Source organism: Pseudopodoces humilis, chromosome 8 (assembly GCF_049639895.1).
Source record: "Pseudopodoces humilis isolate 2021_Gansu_Grassland_sample_001 chromosome 8, ASM4963989v1, whole genome shotgun sequence".
Lineage (NCBI taxonomy): Eukaryota > Metazoa > Chordata > Aves > Passeriformes > Paridae > Pseudopodoces > Pseudopodoces humilis.
In genome coordinates this window covers 4926102-4949818 of record NC_142207.1, presented here as the reverse complement: position 1 = coordinate 4949818, position 23717 = coordinate 4926102, and the positions used below count along the sequence as shown (strand labels likewise).

Here is a 23717-nt window from a genome sequence, read left to right as displayed (position 1 = left end):
CAAAACGGTTGCTACAAAAACACTTGAAGAATTAAGCTTCCTTGGTTTAATTACATTTTTCAATGCTTTTGGGAAGTCCAGTGTAACTTCTCTCTGTAAAACACATAACAGCCTTAGTACATCACGGGTTAGATTAAACTGTGATAAGGGGCATCTCACTGGCATGCTAGTTTGTTTCAGTAGCACACGATTTATGGACTGATAGAGATAAGAAATACAGCCTGATAAGAAATAGAGATTTCCTCTTAATAGAATATTTACAGTCTCCAGGGGCTACACATGCAAGGAAGATGAGATGCACATCAACCTGAACATTTTTATCTGGAATATTGGCTGGAGTCACTGTGATTTAGAAAGATACGGGGTCTTTTTACCACATTTCCAGCACATGAAAATTATGGTGTGGGCTTCATGGCATGGCTACCCTCATGAATTGGAAATGGCAGGTAGGACATCTGGTTAACTTGAAATATGACTCTTAAAAATTTGATGAAACTAAAGGGACCCAGCACAACAGAGTAATAATACCCCTATCAGGGGGTATGCACAGCCATCAGAACCAGCTCTGTGCTGGTGTCAGCTCTTAAAGGCAAACTTTGGTCATGTGTGCTACAATAAACTTCAGCTGACGTTAAAGGTTCAGATTCCCCCAAATCAGGCATTGAACAATGAAATGTGGGCTGTGGTCACCCCCGTGCTGGCTCTCCTGATGCACTTTAGTGCAGACACATCATTCCATTTGGGACCAAACATCAGGCTGATTCCTTCATCCCCAGGCTGATTCCTGCCTCCCCAGGCTGATTCCTTCATCCCCAGGCTGATTCCTGCCTCCCCAGGCTGATTCCTTCATCCCCAGGCTGATTCCTGCCTCCCCAGGCTGATTCCTGCCTCCCCAGGCTGATTCCTGCCTCCCCAGGCTGATTCCTGCCTCCCCAGGCCCCTGTAAGAATTCAACAAAGTGTATTTTGGACCCTGGTCATATCTTGCCTCTACCCACTTGTAGAAACCTAGTAGGCAAAACCTACTGCACTAATTGTTTTAGCAAGGCTGAGAGATTTCAGAGCCTGGATTTAGCAGGAAAATGAAAATTAAAAATATCCATGTGATAGCATAGCTGTGTGAGCACAGCAAGTGTGAGCTGCCTGGGAGAGGGAAAACAAACTGCTGGAGGTGAGCGAGCCCTGTGGCTACTGCCAAAATAAAAGGATTAAATAAAACCCTGGGGTCTCTGCAGGACTCACAACAGAGCTGAGTTCCAGGAGCCAAGTTATTAATTTTATTAAGCCTTTTAACCCCACAAAAGAATCAATTAGATGCCAGACGTGTAAAAATGCGGGAATAAACATCCTCTCTTCAGATGATGAGGAAGTTCTGCATGCCATTTAAACCATCACTTCCATTCACTTGCACGTCCTCACTTAGCATTTATTGATCTCACCACATTGATAAAAATCGCTGCTTATCATTTGTGTCAGTAGTTCCATCAGATGTTAGGAGCAGTATAAAGTCTAATTCATCAACTTCCAGTACAAGTAATCCTCATTTTCTGATATTTAGTCATTATTATGAACAACATTATTAACCCTCAACTACTCAGAACTGAAAGAATAAATTCCTGGACTTGCATTCACTTGGAATTTTGCCACCATGCCTCAGTCAACGGGAAGAGGCTCCAGAGAAGCCAGCAAGTGGGGCTAAATCACCAAACTACATAGGAAAGTCAAGGAAATCTTTACAATCTAAGCCCCCTCTGCCACAGAGATTCAGATATATAATTCTGCATTACTGGGAGAGATCTCTGTGATGAACAGTCACAAACTTCTTAGGCTTGGACTTTTCTTCAGAGGGTGGTGGCCATTTCACCACACAGGAGAAAATTATTCACAGCATTTTAAGCAGATGAAAGCTGCTGAGAAAGAGGCAGCAAGCTCTTCTCCAACTCTTGTATTTTGAATCAAATATTTAAATATTCCTTGAAGCAGAAAATAGAGTTCTACTCCTCCTTTCTCACAGAATTGCTACATTTTAGAGTACTTCTTTTTACAGTTTTCCAATCATTATACAAAATACAAAAGCTTATGTGTTAGGGACAAAGAGCAATTGTCAAATGCTTGCTTTTTAACAGGATAAACCCCTGAACCCAGGAGATGTAATTTCAATTTCCTTCAGAAAAATGAGGATCTGAGTTCTCATAAACAAAGTCTTCCTAAGAATTAGATAAATAAAATTCCTATGTGGTGAACTTCAGTAAGACTAAGGATTGAGGTCAGTTATTTAAGAAAATATGTGTGTATGCACATATAAATTTAGGGGGTGAATTGATATAAATTTAGAGAAGATGCATGGACTTGTAGATGTGGTTTGACTGGACATTTTGCTTTACAATTCCACTGCTACACCTCAACACGTGGGTCTTTACACTGAATATTTACATACATTCTCTCTTTTCTGCTCTACATTTTAATTGTGCTGAAACACCCAGATAAGTGAAGCCCTCTTGATTACAAAATGCATGCAATATGCTGCTATTTTTGCATATTGTTTATGTACAGACAAAGCAAATAAAGAGAAAATACCATAAAATGGAACAAGTTCAAACATTTAATGCAGGTATAACAGCAGGATAGAGCTGTTCAGAAGGACTTACCAAGGAGAGAGGCCCCACAGGTTCCTCCGTTCTGGCAGTAGTTGTAGCAGTGGTTGGTTTCACACCTTTCTCCAGAGTAGCTTGGCCAGCAGTGGCATCGGGGATCCCCCTTCTCATTTATAATGCACTTCCCTCCATTCTCACAGGTTAATTTGCAGCTGTCATCTGCAGCAAGAACACAAACACACCTCTAGAGCTTCAACAGCCCCAGCTCCATGTAATGGCAAATCAGGACTTATCTCAAACACAGCCACAGGTCTCTGTCAGTGAGGGGAAAAATACCACTTGGGAGAATGGAGAAAGTAAACTATTCCTTCTGTTTCCATAGAAAAACCCACACACTTTGGAGACCATAAGCCCTGGAAAGGCTTCAGGAGATGTGGAGTTGGTGGGAGCTCTTGCATGGCACAGGGAAGTTGGCCTCCCTAGGATCTAAGTTAGTAATGATAGTATGAATTCTTGTTTGAAACTATAATTCCTAGCTTGAGAATTAGAAAATTGAATGTTGGTTTCATCTGAGAGATCTTGGAAGACTTCCAGTCATTTTCTGGTGATCTGAGCCCTTTTTTATTAGCTTTTTTTGGATCTCTCTCCCATACTCTCTGATGACTAGCAGCCTTCTTAACTGAGCCCTGCCCAAAATCTTTAAAAGGAAATTATTTGGCCTTTAAATCCTATTCAAAAGTTGGTATTTGCATACAAACTTGTTGCTCCTAATTCATATTTTTCTGATAATTTCTTTTCTTCTGCTCAGACTATAAAATCCCTGAGAGGAAAGCTGCCTGCTGCTCTGCAATCACAATTCTTATGGCAGCACTGCCACCCTCATAGTGATGAGGTCTAAGGGGACACAAACTCTGATCAGGCCAGATTCAGTCTTTGTGTACTTCGAGTTGTGCCTCTCTTAGAAACATTTTGAACAGTAAACCTCTATTAATTCCAATGAACAAGGTATAAAATCACTCAGTGATAACAACAAATTAATTATAGATGAGCACACGTACAGTGCTCAAACATACAAAGAACTGTAATCCTAAAGGAGCAGAAAAGCACCTTTCCAGGCCAAATCAAGCTTTCAGCAATAAGACTTCATTTGTCACATAGTAAAACAATCCTGTGAGGCCAGGCTGCTTCCTAACTAATCCAGGAATTGAGCCAACATGGTTTTAAACAAGAGGGATGCCATAAGTACCGAGAACTTTTCAATAATAGATCCACCAGCTGCAAGAATGTTGCTGAATTCATCTACTTTAGTCAAACAATTGATGAAAAAGAGTCAAAGTTCCTATTTGTCCCTGACTGGTTAAGGTCTAACATTGACTGGCACAGCACAGACACAGCAACTCCTTTGGGGTTTAAAGGAGCACGATGTGTTGCAAGTCCAGAGTTCAGGAATGTTGGATGTTCTCTACCTAAAAATTTCTCTCCAAAAAGAACTCTGTAAAACCTGGGAATACAACTGTGCTTGTGCAGAGCTCTTCCTTTGGATGCACCCAAGTCTCTCTTTCCTGCCTGTGTTCAGCCCTCCTCAGCAGGGTGACAGGCAGTGCTGGGATGGTGCAGACACAAAAACTGAGGTGGAACCTATTTAAACAAAACTTCTGGAAACTCTCGTCTTTCAGATAATTGTACCAGTCTAAAATTAAGCTGCAGCTAGGCAGAAAATCTTAAAGTTCCCGTGGTGGGCTGTCTGGCACCTCATTATTTGATGTGTTCTACAATGAGAACATGAAATCCTGTTTGCACCTGATTTTTTGGTATCCACGTTGGATATATACAATTGCTGTAAGAAAGCTACATTGTATTTGGGAGTTTGAGAATGCTCCAGTGTTTTCTTAATTTGGGTGGTTCATTAAATCCTTTGATGTTCCATGAACTGTTCTTCAGTTACTCATTATAGAAGTTGTTTGAATGGATAATGTAGCATATCTTATTGGAGATAAGGTCTATTTTTGTTTTGCTTATCTTATCTGTTTTACTTATTATTAGTCATAAGTTTATGGAGCAGAACTTGGCAAAACCAGAATAAATAAGAGTGAAGTATAGACAACTTCTCATTTTTATGAACCTTTCTGATAGTGCATTAAAAACACCATCTATTTCTCTTTTAGAGCATTTCCACAGAATTAAGACATAAAATTTGGAATAAAAAATATGGAAATTACTACTGGTTTTGTTCTCTGTGAAACATTTTAAACTCAAGAGTTTCAGTACTACTCTAATATGGAATGGAGAAATGGTTATACAGCAATTTTGGACTTTCAATAAGCTGAGAAAGAGGCTTGAAAGGTGCAATGGAAAAGGCAGTTTTAAAACAGTATATTAGACTTGGGCAATATATGGAGTTTAATGCTGCTGCTTTGTTGTCTGGAGATAAATACAAGAAACAAATTATACTGATTCACATCAGCTGAGTACAAAAAGGGATGACATGCCTGCCTTTGTGTGGGAGACATGAGCAGAACAGTTCCATAGGAGGAGACAGGAAGAAAAGGAATACAGGAGAGAAATATAGAAGAATTGATATAAAAAGCTAAATACAGTTAATTGTAATTACTGAATGAATATCTCAGAAAGAAGAAGCTCTAGCAAGTACCCACCCTTGGAACAAACTTGTTAAAAAGCCAAAATCAGAAAAATTTCTAACTCCAGTATTCATTGCTGCTCTGAGCTTGCTAAACTCAGGCTTAAAGACCTCTCAGCTGCTCTTTTCACTTCTGAAATAACAGAGGTATTTCATTGTTATCCTACCCCATAGTCTAACTACTGAATCCCTCTAACATGAAAGAAAGAAAAGATTACAGATCATGTAATTTTATATATTCTCCCCTAATCTGGATATATAGTCTTCTGCTGCCTTGTTTTCCCTTTTTTAATCTTAACATCTTTAATTCATAATCAAAGAATTTTGGTTTGCCATTTCTCTTATGTGTTTCTTCCCAGTAAAATTGTTTGACACAAACATTAATAGACTTTGGCTTATCAGCTTCATCTTTGACTCTTCCCTTTTACAGGAAGCAAAAAGGAAAATCTTATAAAGAAACACTGATAAAACAGCAAATCAAAGCTTTGTGAACTCTACTGGCATATTTTTTTCCACTTGTTCAATATTTTGACATTCCATTCCTCTCCCCCACTTACACAAGACACACCTTTTATTGGCATTTCTTTAACAATCCTACTCTTTCTTGAGAAAAATGCATCTTTTTGTTATTTTCTCCCTTCTGAAGTATCCCCCAATTTCTGGACTAGGCAAGTTAAATAGGGAGAGGATGTTACAGAGCACAAGGTTTGGGACCTACATTCTTTGGGACAAGAAAAGTTTCACCTCCCCACAGTGGGAATTACTCATCCCATGGGGCAGAAAGTCATTTGCTCTCGGAAAAATAGCAAAGGTGCTACTGGACAAAGGTGCAGCTCATCCTTTACTGACCTGAATGCACCTAAAAAAAGACAGATAGCAGAGTTCTAATGCTGAGGAAAGGTTCAATAAATCTTCCTTCAGATGAGAGTTGTACAATTTTCCATATGCTGAAACGTATCAGAACAAGTTGTTCTCCTCAAATTTTGTCTGAAGGCTGTAAGACAGATGCTCCTCTGTTTTTTCCCTTCACTTTTATTTTTTTTCCCTCTTAAAAAATCTGTTTTCTTTACAATTTTAAAAGGAAGAGAATGGCTAAGAAAATGATGCACAGAGAGAAAATCTAACTGACACCCATTTTTCTCTGTACTGGGAAACAACTCTCGGAACAATAACCCTTTGTAAATACAGAAGAAATGCTGTAAATAGAAGATTTTTTTCAAAGCAGAAGCAGATTTCTTTGTAATATTTTTTTTGTTTTGTTTTGGTTTTTTTTTGTTATCTAAGAAGTCTGAAAAAGCAGCACAGCGCCCCAGAAGACAGCGTGGACCGAAGTGCAGGAGCTCCTTCTCCCTGAGGGAGACTTTGGGGTTGAAAAAGAAGGGATGAACCTCTCCAACCCCAGCAAAAGAACTTTCTCTGCCTGAAATCTCTGTATGCAGTGGGCAAGTCCCCACAGAAACTGAGGGAACAACATGATAAATTAAATGTTTCATCTCTCTTCAGAAGCATCATCAGTTCTAAGTCTTTGGGATTTTTTCCTCAGGCTTTCCATTCAAGCAAAAGAGCAGAAATGTTCCCCTCCTATGAGGAAAGTGATGAACATGAGGTTCCAGAACAGGGAACTCTTGGAAGTGTTCATTACTCCTGCTCATTCAGCTGTGGGGCTCTGTGTCTTCCTCCAGTGCAACTCTCTCCATTTTCATCCTCTGGGTACATTTTAGGCTTCATTGTGTTACAGACAGTTTGATACAAGAAACCTAACGAGTGCAAATCCAGGGGTCTCCTTTAGGAAAATGAGGTGGTACTCTGCTCTTTCCTTTAGGAAAATGAAAGAGTAGCTTCTAAACTGAAAAAGTCCAGCCTGTTTTAGATAATGAATAAACCCCAAAAGAACTCTGGTCCATCAGTCACGGTCATCCAGGGAAAAATGAGATGGAAGCTTGTCTCAGAAAACACTGGAACTTGTACTGACTTTGTTACAAAAAAACCCCAAACATTCCCAATGATGCAATACTGCCATATGTTGTAATGATTCCAGCTTGAAAACTCCAAATCAAACCCAGAAGCTGTTTCTCATCAGTTGCTTGAGGTGCTGGGGAAACAGCTGCCTGAGGCAATCTGGATTCAGTCTTACAGAAAACCACTGAGGAGTCAATATTTAAAATTCCTCACGTAGGATTCACAAAGAAAAAATAACACAATGGACCAAGCCAGGAGTACCAGTATGCAGAATTTTAGGAGTTATATCATTTTCTTCTGATTAAAAAAAAAAAAAAAGAAACTGAACAATCCAGTGAACAAGAATCTGAGTCAGTTTTTGGAATAAAGCACAAGGAACAGAGCAAGACTGACATTACCTTGCAGCCACCAAACTGTGGTAGACAGACTAAGAAGGAATTGAATTGAACTGGAGATGGCTGTCCCATTTTGGCTCTGCCAAGTCATGGAAATCTATTACTAGTTTCCTTACTCCATTTTAAAAGACTCAAGAAACACTCAAAGGCATTAAATATATTATGACTATTCAATATTCTACTATTTTCCATTGTAACTTGAATTATATATTATTCAAAAAGTACAATTCAACCCTACTAGTTCTTGATATCCACAACTGCTACTAATTTCTAAAAGACTTCTTACAAGACCTAAAATAGCTGTGTGCAAGTACAATTAAACCAGAACACCTCAAAAACCAGAAGACCACCAAAATCAACAAGAATATTTTGACTGACTTTGAATCAGGATTTTGTTGCAGAGCAATAGAAAAAAAATACATCTGTATAACCTCCCTTTGGATTGTCAGGCCACCCTTCAACAGTCTACAGTCAAGCAAGGCAGGATTTTCTGTTTGGGTTACGGACATCCTTAACTGTGCCAAAAAAGCTCTGAATAGCTTTAAACTATTATATATATATATATATATATATATATATATATATATAGCTTTAAGGTGAATGTGTGGGGTCTGGAATATTTCATATACATTTTCTAGGTTGTCATCAGGAAAGGAAAACTGCAGCTCCTAGCTTGTATTCTGTACTGTATAACCTCCTAAAGGAAAATAACCTGATTTATAAATTGATTCTGGTTTTGTTTCCAGGCTATTAGTGACAAGTAACTGTCAGTCAGCCTTTAATTATAAACCTATATCTGTTCAAGATGCTGATCTTGGGGTCAACTCTGATCTTTCCAGAAATGTCTGCTGGTACTTGGAAGCTGGAGTGTCAGCAAGAGACAAACGTTTAACATTCACTTACACTTAATAATAGGAAAAAATAAAAATCTCAAAATAGTACAAAAACATTATTAGAGAGTACTATGATACAGCAGTTTCAATTCATAGTTTGAAATGTCTGTGATACTACAAAACTTGCAGTCTACTATTAAAAAATAACAGATAAAAAAATAGTAAGGAAAAGCCTACATTGGACTTTACTTGGAATATAACTGTAAATAAAACACTAAGGAAACACTTATTCAGCAGTCCTTTAAAAAGTCATAACAGATATTGCAGCCATGGGAAGGTACTGAAAATTATCAATATATTAAAAATGCTTCTCTAGGCATTTTCTGTCTACCCATAAAAACTTACAACAAGTAATTTAAAAACCTCTTCAGATCTTTAATAAAAACACACATTCCTGAAAACATTACCATAGCATAATCTTTTTGCCCACTAGTAAAAATGGAGCATTACTGAAATGATGAGTTCAAACTGGTAAAAGTCTTCAATGAAAAACAAATTTATTTTCTTTGTCCATTCTTTAACACGTCAGTAATAAATATGGGTAATTTGAAATAATTTTTAAGTGGTGTTGTAGCAGCAGGAATTCTTGGCAAGTGTCTACCTGAGATGGACAAAGAGCTGACACTTGGAGAAGCAGGAAGGGTCTGACTGGTTTGTGTCCAGAGCTGGACAATTTTATTTATACCACATCATGAACATTAAAACACAGTCCTCTTAATTCAATATTTAAAGTCTAGGCAGTATAGATTGGTGAGATTTTCCCCAGAGAATGATGAAATTTCAGGTAAATTAATTTAATTGCTAAATTGAGCACTTTAAGCACAGAGGATCTCACCAAAATATCCATCACTTGCACTTCTGAGCCTTGAATTAAACATCAGAAAAACATCCTAATACACATAATACACACAAAAAATGCTATTCTGTGATTTCCAGAAGACTTTAAAATTCAAGCTGGCTAAGAAATCATCCCAGCAGCATGACCAAACTAGGTTTGGCCTAAATTAGAGCTAGGACAGTTTTAAAGTACTTAATAATCTTCTATGGAAAAGATTCCTTTCCATCGCTAAAATACAGCAAGAACTTAGAGGCTTTTTTCTCCTGAAATCTGGTTTCCTGTGTCTCAGTATTAGTCATTATAGAGGTTCCCAGAAGATATAATTTTAGATAAAAGTGCTGCAAGATTTTTTCTCTTTCTTTGACTGTTGCCTCCAAGTCATTATTATTTGCTGTGTTGCTCTCGCTGCCTTTTCACCATTGCTGAAGTGTTTTTTCTCTCCTAAATGACTCACGTTTAATTTGGGTTCCAAAACACCTCAGTGATTTTCAAACTTCTTCTGGTCAGTATTTATACCCACTCACTTTTAAGTATCACCTTGTACCAGTTAAGCTGAAAGCTCATTTTTCATTTTGGTGAATATTAGCAGGGGAGGTATCTTTTCAATCAGGGATTCTTTTTTCTTCACCTTTCCTTTCAGTGTTAGCTGTTTATTGAACAACATCACAAAACTCTGCACTCACAGGCAGCCTGGCCTTTTGCAATGACCAAAACTGACCAGCTGTTTATTTTCTGGTTTTCCTGCAGTTTGCATCACCTACCTAGGAGGCTCTGATCAATGCATGTTCCATTCATCAATGACTTTCCTTCTGGACAAGCACATGTTGCACCAGAAGGGTTGAGTAAACAAATGAATTCACACGTCAGGTCCAAGCAGGGATTAGGCACTGTTTAAAAAGACAAAATATTAGAAATACTGTTTTGGTTTGTTGTTTTGTTGTTTTTTTTTTTTTTCATTTAAAAAATTTAGAACTATGTTCTAAAGCTAAGAAAAGATAAATAATCAGATACAAAAATTCTGGTACACTTCCACTTCCCAGGATATCAGCAGCCTCAAGTCCTTGAACACACTCCCTCAAACAGCAGTGCCAGACCAACCAGAGGAGAGAATTTATTCTATTACCAAAAAATGTATTGGTAACAGGGAATAAAAAAATTTCATCTGCTTCTGGCTAGAGGGATTGTTATTCATTTCTCTTCCAATTTTTTTTATATCTCAGTTACAGTGAAAGTACAAAAGACATTTGTGTATAGATTTGTCCAGCGTCCTTTCAAATGAGTGAAAATGCATCAAAATTATATCAAGAAATATGACTATTTTCACTTTGTACAATCAAGCTCTGGTTTATACAACTTGGTTACTTTTATCCCCCCTGAGGTGATATTGAATTTAAAGCAATTATGCTTACTCACAGTCCATTTGTTTGTAGCGGTGAAAAATCAAGGCACTTTTTGCTTTATCAACATCCACACTTAGATATTCTACAAGGCTCTTGCCAAATTTGTGCACTCTAAATGCACCATTTTTAGGACCTGCTCCATATATGTAATCCTCAAAAATATCAATCCTATGTGGATGCAGTAAACCTTGAATAAAAATGGATAGTAAATATAAATATATATTAATTTTCAAACAATAAACAACTTTTTTTAAAGTAAAATTCAATTAATTGCTATGATTAACACCTAAGGACATGATTTTTCAGACAGCTTGTTTGGTCCCCACAAAAACTACCTTTAAGAAAAGCAATCTTCCTCAAAGAAACTTCTCCCATTTTGCAGACAACTTGAATTACAAGCTTTTTATCAGTTTTCCACACAACTGAGCCTCAGAAACTGGCTGATCATTGAAAAAAAGGAAACCCTTTAGTAACAAGTCACTAATTAGAACAGACTTGTTCTGCTTGTTCCTTACGTACAACACTTTGAATAGATGTATGTGACAAGGAAGAAAGAGGTCATTTTGCTTCACATCAAAGAAATTATTCTGACAAAACATTTCTTCAGCTCCTTCCTAACATATTTGAAATGCTAGGATTTGTACTACACTTTTTTAAAATCACAATTATAGTAAATTAATGCAAAAGAAATTGTTAACTCTACCAGCTCCTCATTTTTAAGAGCTCTGAGGGCCTATTAAGCCACCAGTTGGATTTCCTGTGTACAACTGGCTGTAGAATTTCACATTTACCCTCAATAAAGTAATAGTTTCTAACTAAAACTTCTTTGCCTGAGATGTATCTCTTTCTGAAGCCGTAAAAAACCAATGTGATACCTTCTGCCAGCTATTTTCTCCATTTACTCTAAAAATGGGTTTGTATTTCCCTTGTATTTACTTAATTTCATCAGTAGCCTTTATTTCTTCCAATTGTTCTTTCATGCTATCAATGCTTGGTACTCAGTATGTCATTTTCATAAAAATATGTATGAATTCTAATTCATTCTTTAATGCGTGTTTAATTCAATGGGTTGAAGGTTTTACACTCATTGCAAAGCAATTTCTAAAATCCCCAGTTTTCCTTTGGTCCAGTGCTAGAGGAGGTTGTGGTCAGACCCCTACACTCAAAGTGATCTCTCTTCAGATAATTATCTTCATGTATATTGATACAAATTGTGGAATAAAACACCTTTAAACCAAAATAAGATTATTTCAATCTTGTCCTGCCCAATTAGGATTATGGGAGATTCCTCCTAGCATATTTCAGAATATCCTGGTGAACTCTGGGTTAGAACACTCAATAGCACCAGGAATAATGGCGCCCTGACAATTCTCCAGAACCAGCTGCCCACTAAGCAATCCTCCCCAAAAGGCTGCTTTCACATGCTTTTGAATGTGTTCCTTCTCTTTTCTACTGAAATTTCATAAATTTCTTACTTGACACATTGTTAAAAAGCCATTTGTGCAATTGAAAACAATATGCCTCACCATAAGATTTTAGACCAAAAAGAACTTTCTTCATTCCCATTCTGTTAGGGGAATTCTGTGATTTCTCACTGACCTGAAAGCCAAGCCCATTATTATTAAGCCAAACTCACAGAACTGATTCAGATCAACTGCAACCCTTAAAACTCCCATTCAATGCAGGCATAATAATATAATAATATAATTTAATAATAATATAATAATATAATAAATTAAAAAATAATATAAGTGCAAGTGAGACCAAGGCTAAATATTAACCACAATGTTGCTCAATAATACCTAAATCTGGAGATCTGCACATATCATTGAATCTTTTTTCCCCTAAGGTAATTTTATTAGATTATCATAAAGCTAAAATTAAATTATCTAAAATATTATCTGTTTAGATAATGTTTGAAAAAACACAAAATATTACTTAATAATGACAGATTTTTTTTGCTTATATCCTTCCCTCTGAATAGTGAATCTTCAGCCAAATAAAATAAAATAAATAAATAAAAAAAAAAAATAAAATAAAATAAAATAATAAAATGAAATAGGAATCATGTTGTACCAAGGCTCTCCATACCTTGCTTCGTGCTCACAGACACAACTGAGTCGGATCCATCAAAAAGAACACTGCCAATAACAGATAACTCAAAATCAGCCCAGAACAAGCGCTGGCTGAACTGATCAACTACGAGACCTACAAAGGAGATAAAGTTCAAATAGGAACATAAAACCTGAAAAAAAAATTCACATTTTTATGCAACTCTACATTTTTATGTCATTCATATTCTTATGTACACAAAATATTGTGGCAATGAAAAGACTGGACACCAAAAATAATAAAATATCACAGCTCCCACTTAAACCTTCCCCTTGGAGCAATCATGGTTTTTGACTTTCTTTACCTTATTGTGCCCAAGGTCAGCACCTTTTCTAACACATTCTCCTCAGCAGGTAGGGATAGAAATTCCAGGTGGGAATTAAATATAGAAATAAATCCTCTAACCTGTTCTCCCAACCAAAATCTAATATGCCAATTGCACCAGTGTGATATTGTGTTAAAAACAAGCAGTTCAGGATTCATGGAGTCTTTGCACCCTGTTTCCACAGATATTTAATTGTGGTCCCATTTCTAGCACCAGTACTTCCCATGCAGTCTTACAGAATTAAAAATCAGATTATTTTGATTTCATTAGTGCTGCAAGACTTATATTGGCATATATATATATATATTCATCTGTATATGAAACAAGAAAACAAAAGACAATAAAAGGTCAATGATATTATGAAAACCCAGCCTCTAAGCGATAATTAGATCAAATAGTCCATTCTTAACAGATGAAGATTAAATGGTTACTATGCCATTTTAGGTCATGTCAAAAACTTCAGCCTGAAGAAGATACTGGAACCATAAAATAATTTCATTCTGAGCTTTTGAAGTTGCAGTGCATCTTTAATAAAAATGGGAAAAGGTATTTTTCTTCCTATTTATGTAAGTAGGTAAATCAGGAAAAATACATCAAAAGAAATTATACATAACAGCGAAAATACTCCTCTTAAGGTCATAAATTAATCAGCTACAGATAGATGAGAACAAGTGGAGAAAATCTGACTCATAGACCAATGAAATATGTTTACACTTAAAACTCCATTTAAAAAAACCCTACTTAAAAGAAACACAGGCATTCAGGGATATGGCTAAAGGGAATAATTTCTGGTAAAAGCAATCACAATGTGTTAGTGTTGTGTGATACACAGGACCTGTAAGGGACATGTTTTAGAAGCAGTCCCCACTCCCCAGCTTTAAATTATTCTTTGCATTTGAATGAGAAGATTTAAGTACAAATTAATAAATAACTAACATTCTCAGTGTATCTTTCATGGTGTCAGAGATAAAAGAAGTGTTTCTATTTGTTTGATGTGTATAATACTCCTGTGATAGTCATTTCTGTGTAAATCCTGTGAAGTCAAGCCCAAGTGCTCAAACTTTCACTCCCTTTTATTTGAAATAGGAGAACCATATGTGGTAATAAATTTAAGAACTGTGTAAACAATATTAGTGAAGTCCTATTTAGGAGGAAATTGTAAAGGTTTGAACTCTTTCTTTGTATTCCCTCTACATGGGCCTGTGTTAAATGTCTGATGAAAAAATTTTAAAATTCCCTGGACATTTATTTTCAACCATGAATTAAAGGAAGAAAACACAGAAGGATGTTACTAAAGTATTTTCAGGTACTAAATAGAAGAAAATTCCTGTTTCTTGTGTGTTTTGTCTGGTGTTTTGGTTTTTGTTGTTTTTTTTTTAGCTGAGAAACCAAAATCTTCCTGAGTTAGTGAGCACCAGGCATTTGAGAAAAATATTATGTTTACCTGTAGGCCTTTGCAGGTTCTTTTGAACCAGTATCCTTCTCAGAGTACCATCCATAGATGATTCCTCTATGTGAGAACGATCCCCAATAACTGTCCAGTACATCATCCTGAAAGTATTGAACACAAAAATTAAGCTGAATGCCTACACAGAGCCTCAAGACACTTCACTGATGCTCAGTTGTTGCGAGCCTTTCAACATTCCTGGCAGAGCAGAGGTCTCGGCTTACACTCAGGTAAGCTGAACATGAAATTAAATAAACAACTTGGAAAAGCGTAGACAATTGCAAAGATAATTTTCTTTCCCTTTCCCCATTTTGCAGTTTTTTTGACTTACCAAATCAGGGTGATGCTGAAGGATACATACCCCTTTCTAGGATTTACAGCGATTGCGTATGGCTCTCCTGCAATGCTGGTGAGGAGCCTGGTGCAGTTGGGTCCCTTCAGCTGTCCCACATTGATGGAGTACCTCAGGCTGGTCCAGTGAGTTGTGTAGTAGCTGAACCAGTGCATTCGGGAATGATCAGTCCAGTAAATATTCCCAGCCACCCAGTCCACAGCAATGCCCCTGGGCCTTTTGAACTCTGGACACTGAAAAGAACAGATGTTGCAGTCAGACTGGTGGAAATGGTGTTTCACAGCAGCTGCACAGCCACGGATTCGTGTCATTTTTTCAGAAGCACTTTGCTGGAAAGAGGTAAACAGCACCTGCAGGAGTTCAGCTCTGAGGGATCTGCTGACACCTCTATTCCATGCAGAAGAACAAGTCAATGCTTCAAATCTGTTTCCTCAAGTTTAAGGCTACCCACCTTACGGAAAAGTCACTTTGGCATCAACTACTTGAGCTATTGGTACTGAAGCAGATGAGTGTTATGGACTGTAATTTGAAACCGAAGGAAAAGGAAGTTTTAAGACTATAACATCTATTTTATTCCATGCAGAACCACAGCATGGTGGTCCTTCCCAAAGCCCTCAGTGAATGCAATGTGAGCCCATCCTCAGGAGTGACTGCCAAGGGTAGAGAAAATCACCGCAATTAAAAAACTGCATAAAATTACCTCTGTATTCATGAATATTCATCTTCACACATAAAAGAGGCTTGGCTGATTATGACATCAAATTTATCAAATGTGGGATCTCCATATTTTTTTTCCTAATCTTTAAGGCTTAGCTCTAAAAGTTGGTCCTAAGGATGGGAGTTCATATTGCAAATAGGAGATGTATTATGTATTCAAGTTTCTCTAGAGTTTACTGGAATTCCTGCAGAAATGAGTATCACCTGTAAAATAGGATTACCCAACTCTTTCCAACAGGAATGTAGTGTATCATAAAAACCTCAAGACCAGCATGAGCTAATTTACACATACAAACATTTGCATACTTAGTTATAACTACATCAAGTTAAATTATGAACAAAAAACAGATATTCCTTAAAAAATGAAGCGACAAAATGCTACAAAGCCACATAACTAAAAACCAGGAAAGAAAATCCTAAAATAACTTGTTTTTCCTCAAGTGTCAGAGTTCCCTAATACCACAAGACATTTGTAGACTACTGTCATCATAAAATAAAGGTCATTTCATTCTCTAGGTGAAATAATAGGACCACAAGGGTGAATTTAGAGAGTTCATTGCTCGTAAACTTTTAATTCTGCAAAAATGTCATAGAAGGTGTATTTTATAGATATATAGAACCTTACTTTTCTATTTAGAGGAATAAAAAAGCAGCAAAATCCATCACTGCATTTACAAAACAATATTTCTGTAAAAACAGGGTCACATCACAGTTGATTTTTAAAAAAAGTATTTTTTCATAATTCTTTGGTATGCGATGATGCACACTTTGACTGCCTGAACTCGACTGGGATGAAATCCTCTTCTGCATCTGTCAATAAACTCTGAAGAATTGATATTTACTATTTCCTTTAATGCTTGAATTTGAACCAGTCTTAAACGCCTTTTCACAGAAAATCAGGAGAGCTACTTAAAGCTATTCTCTGAGGAACGCTCTTGATATGCTAATTCCATGGAGCAATTTTGGTTGAGATGGATTTTTGCATTAATGTAATTACCTGAAAATGCAGGTGACTTTGTTCAAGTTTACTGTCCTGATTTACATATCAAAGTCTAGATATAAAAGTTATAATGTAACCTTTGAAAACTTACCCATTTAAAAAAAACTTGGGTTAAAATTCAGAAATTCTCAAGCTTTTTAAAACCAAATTTCTGTGGCAATATTAAAGCAGCACTATAAAACCAATTAACCTATTGATCAGCTGCAAAAAAGGCAACAATATTTGAATATTAATGAGATAATGCTGGGAAAATAGCTGAATAGTTAAGCACAATGTGAAGCAAATGTTTCACAAATACAAATGGGAAGTGTCCAAGATACATTCAAATACAGTCTGTGCATTTTCCACATTCAGATTGTAAAAAAGCTTTGTCTGGCTTGGATCAAACATCATCACAAGGACCTACCTGCACTGAAGAGACAGGGGAACATTGGGTATATTGAAAAAAATGATGTTTTTCTTTATCTTTGAATAAAAAAGGAAGTGAATAAAAGGTATTCTCAGATAACAGTGAAAAAGGATGAGAAAATGGAAAAATATTCCAGTACATTAGGAAAATAATAATTCTAAGACTATTTTTTCCCTATTAGTTTAAACAGGGGGAAAATGACAAATCAGCTGTGAAAATTTCAATCCCTGGGCTATGAAGATGTCTGAAGGAAGTTTATGCTCAATTTTATGGACCTCTAAGAAAGCGTTTGATCCATTAGAGAGGCTGTAGGTCAGCAAGCTGCTCTGGCTGCAGAATGCATCTGCAGATTGCCCCCCAAAAGGAAAGAAAATAAATAAATTCCTTCTCAACACTAACTTCACAAGGCTTTGTACATTCATTATCTTCCAATGAATAACTCAACAGAGACCATTTTGTCAGGAGTTTTTTAGCAGATATATATATATATATACACCACATTTAAAAGAGATAAGCTCCAAAGTAGAATTACTCCACACCTTCAATATCGTTCTGCAAAACTCCAGTGACAGAGCTGACTTACTAGAGATCCTGGCCATTATTTTGTACTTCAGATCTATTTTCCATACACTCTGAACAAAATCTAGACACTTCTGCTGGCCTGGTGGAAGTGCTGGTTTTCAGCCAGCCTTATAAAGATGCCACAACGGCCTCCAGGTATTTCCAGGGTCCATTGGTGCCTACATCCCGAGGCTTTTTGCCCTGCTGGTGTCAAAGTTCAGGAATGTCATTCATTTGGAGAGGAAATGCTTTTGTATGGAATGTACTCAGAAGTGGTTTCAGATGTGTATGAATTATAGATGAAAGACCGGGGTACTGTTGCTACTCCTGTTTATTCTATAAAAGCAGCCATGTGACAGGAGGTCATCGCTGTTACTTCTCCTAAGTTTAAGGAAACATAAAACAGCCAGACAGGTGTTTTTTTTTTTCAAACTGGCCAAGGAAAAACAAAAAAAAAAAACAAACTCTACTCTGTTATCAAATTCAATAAAGACTAAAAAACCCATAATCTGAATTTACAGCATTATAGAAACACCAATGTAAAGACCACATTATTATCTTTAGTTCAGCAATACCATTTCCTAGGGAATTTTGTAAAAATATTTTAGGCAAAATGAGTAACAACCTGCATTTATTTTATTTTCAAGCTAAGACCACTTGAAATTACCCAAGCTTATGAAAATCCACATTTCTGTTGCAAAGTCCAAACTTACATTTATGCTTATTCAAAGTAAGAGACTATGCAGTTCAATAAAAATGGGAATAAATACTAATTGTTCTGATGTTTAACTATATGTCATAACTTTACCAATATTATTGTTTATATGATCACTGTAGAAATTAAGCTTATGTTTAGCCTATCTCCATTTTCTGTCTTCCAAAGGTTTGAAATTCATGGCTTTCTTCTTCTATAAATTATATTCTTCCCTTTTCTCTATTGAAATAAAAACATCTTGATAGTATACAGACTTCCCAAGCTTCAAACATAGTGATTACTTCTTTGTAGGAAAGTTTTTTAAATCCTACAATTGTGTTGCCTTGGAGACTCTACCAAATCTAGAGTTTTAAACAGAAAGGTGTTAGTAGCCATATATATCACTGAAATAAAATCATTCTCAGGTAGACATTTTAATTTACTGAATCACCCCGTGCTATTGTAGAAGAGTCAGAACAGAAAAATAAATAGAATGGAATTTGTGTGATTTAATCTTTGATTTTGATCACTTACTATCAAGCCACTGTTACTCTGCCTTCTCTCTCTGTCGTGAAGTTTTCTGTAGAAAATCCCTCCTGGATTAAACTGAGTGCTCCAAACAATCATATCCCCTTGAAAATATGCATCCATTCCAGTTATCCTTGAATTGTGTTCAATATGTGATATGTGCTGATGAGCATCACTGTAGTTGAATGGATATGCAAAACCCAGGATGTCAGTGTCATTAGCAACATAGAGAACTTGATCTTCAGAGCCTAGGGATTATTATAATGAAACAAAAATAAGGTAAATGTCAACTAATGCAAAATCAGTGTGTTTAACTCAAGTAGCTTTTTGGCGTTCAGCTGATATAATTTCTGATAAAATTATTTTCTGATGAAGACTGCAGAAACATTCTGGGAAATAAATGCAACTCTTGATATTCTGGTATCAACATATCAGTCTCACTGCTCTCCAAGCAGACAATGAAACACCCAGGACCATATTTTAAGGAGTATGTAATATAAGAATTTGAACATTTTTAAGCAGTATATAAAAATACAGGGTATTCTGCATTCAGCCCATATGAATCCCATGTATTTATGTGTATGCTGTCTTTAGAGGGTCCTAAATTTGTATATTTAAGGAACACAGAGCTGTCAATAAACAGGTTTTTAAATTGCTCAATTGGAAATTAGAAGTGGAATGATATTATCTTTAGTGAAGGCAGTGAAGTTTTGAAATTGACTGCAACGGAACCTGTGTCTTACATCTCATTTTAGATAGCCAGATACCATCTTGATCCAGATGTTGCAAAGAATATTATTCATAAGAAAATATTCTCTGATATCAATTCATTGAGTTTTGAGAAAGTTTGAAATCTGCTTGATAATTTAGAATGTATTTGGATTACTTTTATTTCCCCATTCATATCACATTTATCCATAGAGCATCGATTTAAAATGTCTGTCCAACACACTTCCTCCTTATGAGTATGAAATATCAAACATTGTTTGTCCCTTCCTCCTGATAAATGCAAGAACAAAGAAGAATTTGGTTAAAGCAAATATCAGTGAGGGAAAGATGGAAGCATGAACAGTGTTACAGTGGAAATGAAGCTTGTGGACAACATATTCAGATTTAGGATAATGATTCCCAGATTTTTAAATTATAAACTGTCAGAATTATGTCTATGTTCCTATAATAACAAGCTATTATCTTCAATTAGTAATCCTGTTTGTTCCCATGTCATAATCTGATTTCTTTAGTAACAGGCAATGATGCCAAATCCTGAGAGAGTCCATGTTATGTGTGAAATACTAATGAATCATTAATATGATCTTCCCATGGCAAATTTGCTTCAAAAAATATGGACAATCTATATAACAAATGACAGTATGGTCTATTTTGATTTATACACCCTTACCTTTTGCTATGCAACTGTTATTCCTCTCCTTATAATTTTTCTCACACACACATCTGTAAGAGCCCTTTAAATTATGGCATTGTTGGGAGCAGGCACCAAATATCATGCACTCATTGATATCTAGGAAGAAAAGAAATTGCAATTTATTTGCACATTGTTTAATACACTATTATTTAACATGTCCATACAGTCATGCAACAAAGGGAATCATACATGATTTATACAATCATGAACAAAGGGAACTCATAAATATTTTCCTGCTGACCAGTATGGCATCATACATATTAAAACTGCATTTCCTAAGGAATTTCACTTTCTATCTGTTTACTTTGATTTCAATTTTGTATTATGCATCTTCATTATTTTAAGCATCTCAAAATATTCTCATATGCCAGCCTTAACACCAATGTTAAATAATCTACTAGACCTTAAAAAAATCCATTTACTCTTTAAATTATTTAATAACCTGACTTGAACCTTTTTACATTCACAACTAATGCTAAATCTTTGAGAACCTCTCAAGACAAAATGTATGAATCTACATTTTGTAAATCCTTTCTGTTTCTTTTTTTAATTTTTTTTTTATTTCTTAATCCCATAGCTATCAAACAGCTTTTACACTGTGGGGGAAAAAAAAAAAAAAAATCAAACATGATATGTATCTCCTTCTCCAGCACAGAAAATTGTCTACAGAACTGAGTTTTAAGATTTTACAACACGGGAAGATGGAAAATATCTTTACCTTCGCATTGTCTATTCCTCCTGTTTCTCTGAAATCCAGGTTTACACTGACACAAAAGGGATGATTTTGTTTGATTACAGAATGCATCATCTCCACAAGGATTCACATTATCTTCACATGTATATTCAGCGACACCTAAACAGAAACAAAATGTCTAAAAAATCCCTGATAGATTTGTTTAAAGTGTTAAAAATGAGACCTAAAGTGACAAAAACAAATAAAAAATTCATCTTTCAATTTAAAGAGGATCAGGAAAATTTTTAACCAAAAAATGACATTACAGTGTTTATCTACATCTACATAATTTAATGTATATTTTTTTTATACAATGACAGTATTTAACTGAGATACATTTTCCATAAAAGATTTAACACTAAAATTTTTATTGTTGCAATTATGAAACAAAATACAATCAACTTGTACTTAAATTTTGTGAAGAACTTGTAACTACACCAAGGATCCTCTACAACTTGAATTGCTATACAATTTGCATTTCTCTTGTGGTACAGAATTCCATCCATTTTCAACTAAAAGAAGGAACTACATTAAACTGAGTTCTGTACTGTTCAATAGGTCTTGCACAGATGAATGTCTGGGTTAATTGTTTCTTTTCTGCTACAATCAAGAAAACATTTTGCCAGCCCCACTCACTTATTTTACAGTCTTGCTCATCTGAGCCATCTCCGCAGTCATCAAACCAATCGCACTGCAGCTCCATGGGAATGCATTTCTTGTCATTGCAAGCAAACTCATCTTTTTTACACGGTCTGGCTTTATACGTGATTTTATCTACATAATTACAGGTTAATAGGAGAAAAACAAATCAGTATTTAAGAGTCTCCGATTATTTTAGACACATACAAATAGGAATGACCACGAAGCATCAAGCAGCTGGAAATTATTTCAAGCTTAATTTCTTTCAGTTTCAAATTCTGATCAGTTAAGTTTTACTGAAGGACAAGCAGATGTGTGTAACAAAATTTGCCTTCAAGGTGTTTTCTCTGATCTGAATGCCTTGAAAGGTAATATCACCTACCACAGTGATCTTCATCCGAGTTATCACCACAGTCATCGACCTCATTGCAAATCTGCTCAGGCCGCAGACAAACCCTGTTGTTTCTACATCTGTACGGCCTCGTTGGAGGGCAGGGAAACTTTACTGCACAGCAAAGAAAAGAATGAGCTTGTACCCAGCTGTTAATCCTTTTTTAAGAGCACATCAAAGCCAGATACTTTGGCTCCATACAGATTTATTTATATATATATATATATATATATATACAACTGTATACTTTGGATACAGGTGGCAATATAATTTCTTCACTGAGAGGTTTTTTTGTGATAAGGATGATTTATAGTTTTTTTTTGGGAACCAGTAAATATGGCAGAAAAAAGGCAATAGAAGTAGGAAGTGTAATGATGCTCAATATTACATCATACAAGTTACTTTTTCCTCCCCCTGTGGGTTTCCTACAGAGAAGCTTCATTATTTCTCAAGAAATAGCAAATACCAAATATCTGAAATTACATGGAAAGCAATAACAAAAGAAAACTATATCCTATAATTCAAGCTTATCTTCTAAAAGCAGAACAAAATTTGAGACACACATGCCTTTATATATTTGTGTGTCTTAAATGCCATTCTTGCTTTATTATACAAAAAATTCTGAAAAATATAGTGCCATACCACACATTTCAGCAACTTCATCAGAGTTATCTCCACAGTCATCCTCACCATCACAAACCCAAAAATGTAGTTTGCAGAGGGAATTGTTGCACAAAAATTCATCAGCTCTACATATATTTCCCCCTGGGAAGATGAAAAGATGATAGAAAAAAAAAGGCAGGAAAACAAAAAAGACAAAAGAGTGTCAGCTTTTATAAAACCACTACAACCACTTATCACATACTATTTGCAGAGTAACACAGGTAGCATTACTGAATTTACAGATCCCAAAGGAACAGGTTGGAGAGGCAGAGGAATACTCATTCAAAAATCTCTTCCTTGAGCAAACACTTGTTCCTGACTGCTAGCTGGGAATTTCCAAACACAGCGACCAAACAAGTGACCAGCTGGGCACGTTCCATTTGCATTTAGTCAGGAGATGTTTAAACTCCCTGTCTGCGACTCTCTTTGGTGGTGGAGACTCTCTGCAAAGGCCTGGCTGGCACATCAGTAATTTGGGCTATCAGAGAATAAAATAAACAGAAATAGAGCCAAATATGTGAAAAGCCACTTCAGGTTTGTTTCTGATGAATGTCTGATCCTCTGCTTATTCCTACTCCACTCTCTGAGTCACTTGTCAGAGAAAAAGTGATTGCAGCCCACCAGCCATGAGGCAGCACCTTTTTCTTCTCCTGAGCAGCAACAGGTTTGGTCAGGCTTGGAAAATCCCCAGAACCTCGAAATGCTGTATCTAGGAAAGGTCCAGCACAGAACAGATAAAATTAAGCGACCTCTGACAGGATCTTCCTGTCTGTAACTCTTGAAATGCCTCACCAGGATATTTATTGAACACAGAAAGCTGAAGGAATAAAATCTTCCATGTATCCTCAGGATGTATTGAACTCAGAATCATCTAACAAAAGGGAACATAGAGTGAGGAAAAATGTTTTAGGGCAGAGTGCTCGCCAGCTTTAAAAATTATTTCAAGGTGGATTGAGTTTTAATGTGTGTCGCGATAAGAATTTGTTTCCCAGTTATGACTAAATTTT

At 36.1% G+C, this 23717-nt stretch overlaps 1 protein-coding gene across 1 annotated transcript in view; it reads right to left on the bottom strand.

Moving 5' to 3' along the window:
- Window positions 1-23717, bottom strand: part of LRP1B (LDL receptor related protein 1B) — a 714787-nt gene that overhangs the window by 32195 nt on the left and 658875 nt on the right. Inside the window, exons 74-85 of the mRNA XM_088058617.1 lie at window positions 22690-22812; window positions 22039-22161; window positions 21654-21791; window positions 21003-21137; window positions 20261-20380; window positions 18868-19109; window positions 14962-15185; window positions 14598-14704; window positions 12808-12924; window positions 10730-10903; window positions 10078-10203; window positions 2648-2812 (exon numbers count right to left, since the gene is read on the bottom strand). Coding sequence (XP_087914743.1) covers window positions 2648-2812; window positions 10078-10203; window positions 10730-10903; window positions 12808-12924; window positions 14598-14704; window positions 14962-15185; window positions 18868-19109; window positions 20261-20380; window positions 21003-21137; window positions 21654-21791; window positions 22039-22161; window positions 22690-22812 — 1794 coding nt within the window. The remainder of the gene's footprint in view (window positions 1-2647; window positions 2813-10077; window positions 10204-10729; window positions 10904-12807; window positions 12925-14597; window positions 14705-14961; window positions 15186-18867; window positions 19110-20260; window positions 20381-21002; window positions 21138-21653; window positions 21792-22038; window positions 22162-22689; window positions 22813-23717) is intronic.